Source organism: Limulus polyphemus, unplaced genomic scaffold, assembly GCF_000517525.1.
Source record: "Limulus polyphemus unplaced genomic scaffold, Limulus_polyphemus-2.1.2 Scaffold12456, whole genome shotgun sequence".
NCBI lineage: Eukaryota > Metazoa > Arthropoda > Merostomata > Xiphosura > Limulidae > Limulus > Limulus polyphemus.
The window spans coordinates 1-1,834 of record NW_013678066.1 but is presented as its reverse complement, the minus strand read 5'-3'; the positions used below and the strand labels follow the sequence as shown (position 1 = coordinate 1,834).

The 1,834-nt window shown below is 35.9% G+C and overlaps 1 protein-coding gene across 1 annotated transcript in view; it reads right to left on the bottom strand.

Moving 5' to 3' along the window:
- Positions 1-270, bottom strand: part of LOC106476989 (calcium/calmodulin-dependent 3',5'-cyclic nucleotide phosphodiesterase 1B-like) — a gene marked incomplete at both ends in the record, with an annotated part of 6,858 nt that extends 6,588 nt beyond the window's left edge. The window contains one exon of the mRNA XM_013937601.1: positions 150-270. Coding sequence (XP_013793055.1) covers positions 150-270 — 121 coding nt within the window. The remainder of the gene's footprint in view (positions 1-149) is intronic.
- Positions 271-1,834: the final 1,564 nt, after the last annotated feature.

The window sequence follows — 1,834 nt, the reverse complement described above, 5'->3', positions numbered from 1 at the left end:
TCAAAGTTTTAACGTGTAAATAATTACCCGTTGAAAAATCAAATTATCAACGTGTAGTAAAGTAATTACCCGTTGAAGGATCAAAGTTTTAACGTGTAAATAATTACCCGTTGAAAAATCAAAGTATCAACGGGTAGTAAAGTAATTACCTGTTGAAAAAACTCTTCCATAAGAAGCTGAGTCCAATGAAAGTGTAATTTCCAGTTTTTACTCGGGTGGCTGATATCACAGCAATGGAGAATCAGAGAAAGTGCCTTTGGTTTGTCTATGCTGTTCAAACAACATAAAACCAATAAGTTAGCAACCGTTAGTATGTTGCTAAAATAATAATATGGTCATGTGAAAAAAGAAAAACACGAATGGAATTAGTAATGTGCCAGCTTCAATAATTTATGACGATTTTTTTTTAATTTAACATGAAAGAAAACACAATTACTTCGAAATTAATAGTATGCCAGCTCCGATAAGTTTTGGATAAAATATTATTCTTGGTTTTATGCTTTATTTTATGTACTATGATATGAAACCATTTAAATTTTAATGACGACATCTATACAAATCATACTAGAAACACAACAGACAGAATCTAAACACTTGGATTACTTAAAATTCACGATTATCGAATTTTAAAGTAAAAATGTTTAACAAAAATTAACCAACGAAGAATACTAAACTCAAAATTACGCTGATTATTTAACCCAGCGGCTGCAGTAGGCCTAATTTACTGTACTTTACGCTGACAATTTAACCCAACGGCCGCAGTAGGCCTAATTTACTGTACTTTACGCTGACAATTTAACCCAACGGCCGCAATAGGCCTAAGTTACTGTACTTTACGCTGACAATTTAACCCAATGGCTGCAATAGGCCTAATTTACTGTACTTTACGCTGACAGTTTAACCCAGTGGCTGCAGTAGGCCTAATTTACTGTACTTTACGCTGACAATTTAACCCAGCGGCTGCAGTAGGCCTAATTTACTGTACTTTACGCTGATTATTTAACCCAACGGCTGCAATAGGCCTAATTTACTGTCCTTTATCTTCTTTTTTTGTTTGTTTGTCTGTTTGTAGTTATGCACACAATTATACAATGGGCTATCTGTGGTGTACCCACCACGGGTATCGAAATCCGGTTTTTTAGTGTTAAAATTCTTTAGACTCCCCTCTGTGCCACTAGAAGGGGAGGGGGCGTACTTTATCTTAATGCAGATTAAGGTGAAGTTTCTAATAATTGCCATCAGAGGGCTACCATTTGGTTTAAATAAAGCTGCCTTTTTTAGGATAACAAACCATTTTTACAGAATTGAGGAAAACAAGACAAATATGTTATAAAACCCATTAAATCCACGCCACGTAGAACTCAGTACTTGGAATGCACGTCTGGATCTCCCTGACCAGACTTCATCCACTCAACCACCACTGGACAGGAAAACACTCAGCTTTCTTACGGCTCTTGTTTCTATTCTTTGGTTTATTTCAACAAGCACAACTACAAACTAAAATCATTAAAGTAATGCAATCTAACGCGCAGGGATGAAGGGGGAGAACAGTTCCCGAACACCCCAGTGGGTAAGAGCAGGCAAATACAAAGTTTGTTTTTTTCTTCTTTCATACTAAATTATTGCCACGTTTAGTTAATTTTTTTTGTTATTTGTCCCTGTCCAGGGTTACTGATGAGGAACGGAACCGGTATAACTCAGTTACTAGTGATAAATCAAATGATAGACTGGGCTATATTCCAACCAGTTTTCATACTTTATCACACTCGTAAGTGAAGGTGCTAGAATGAAAATTAAGGATTCCGGCATGTGCAATACGGAAAAAATATGAAAA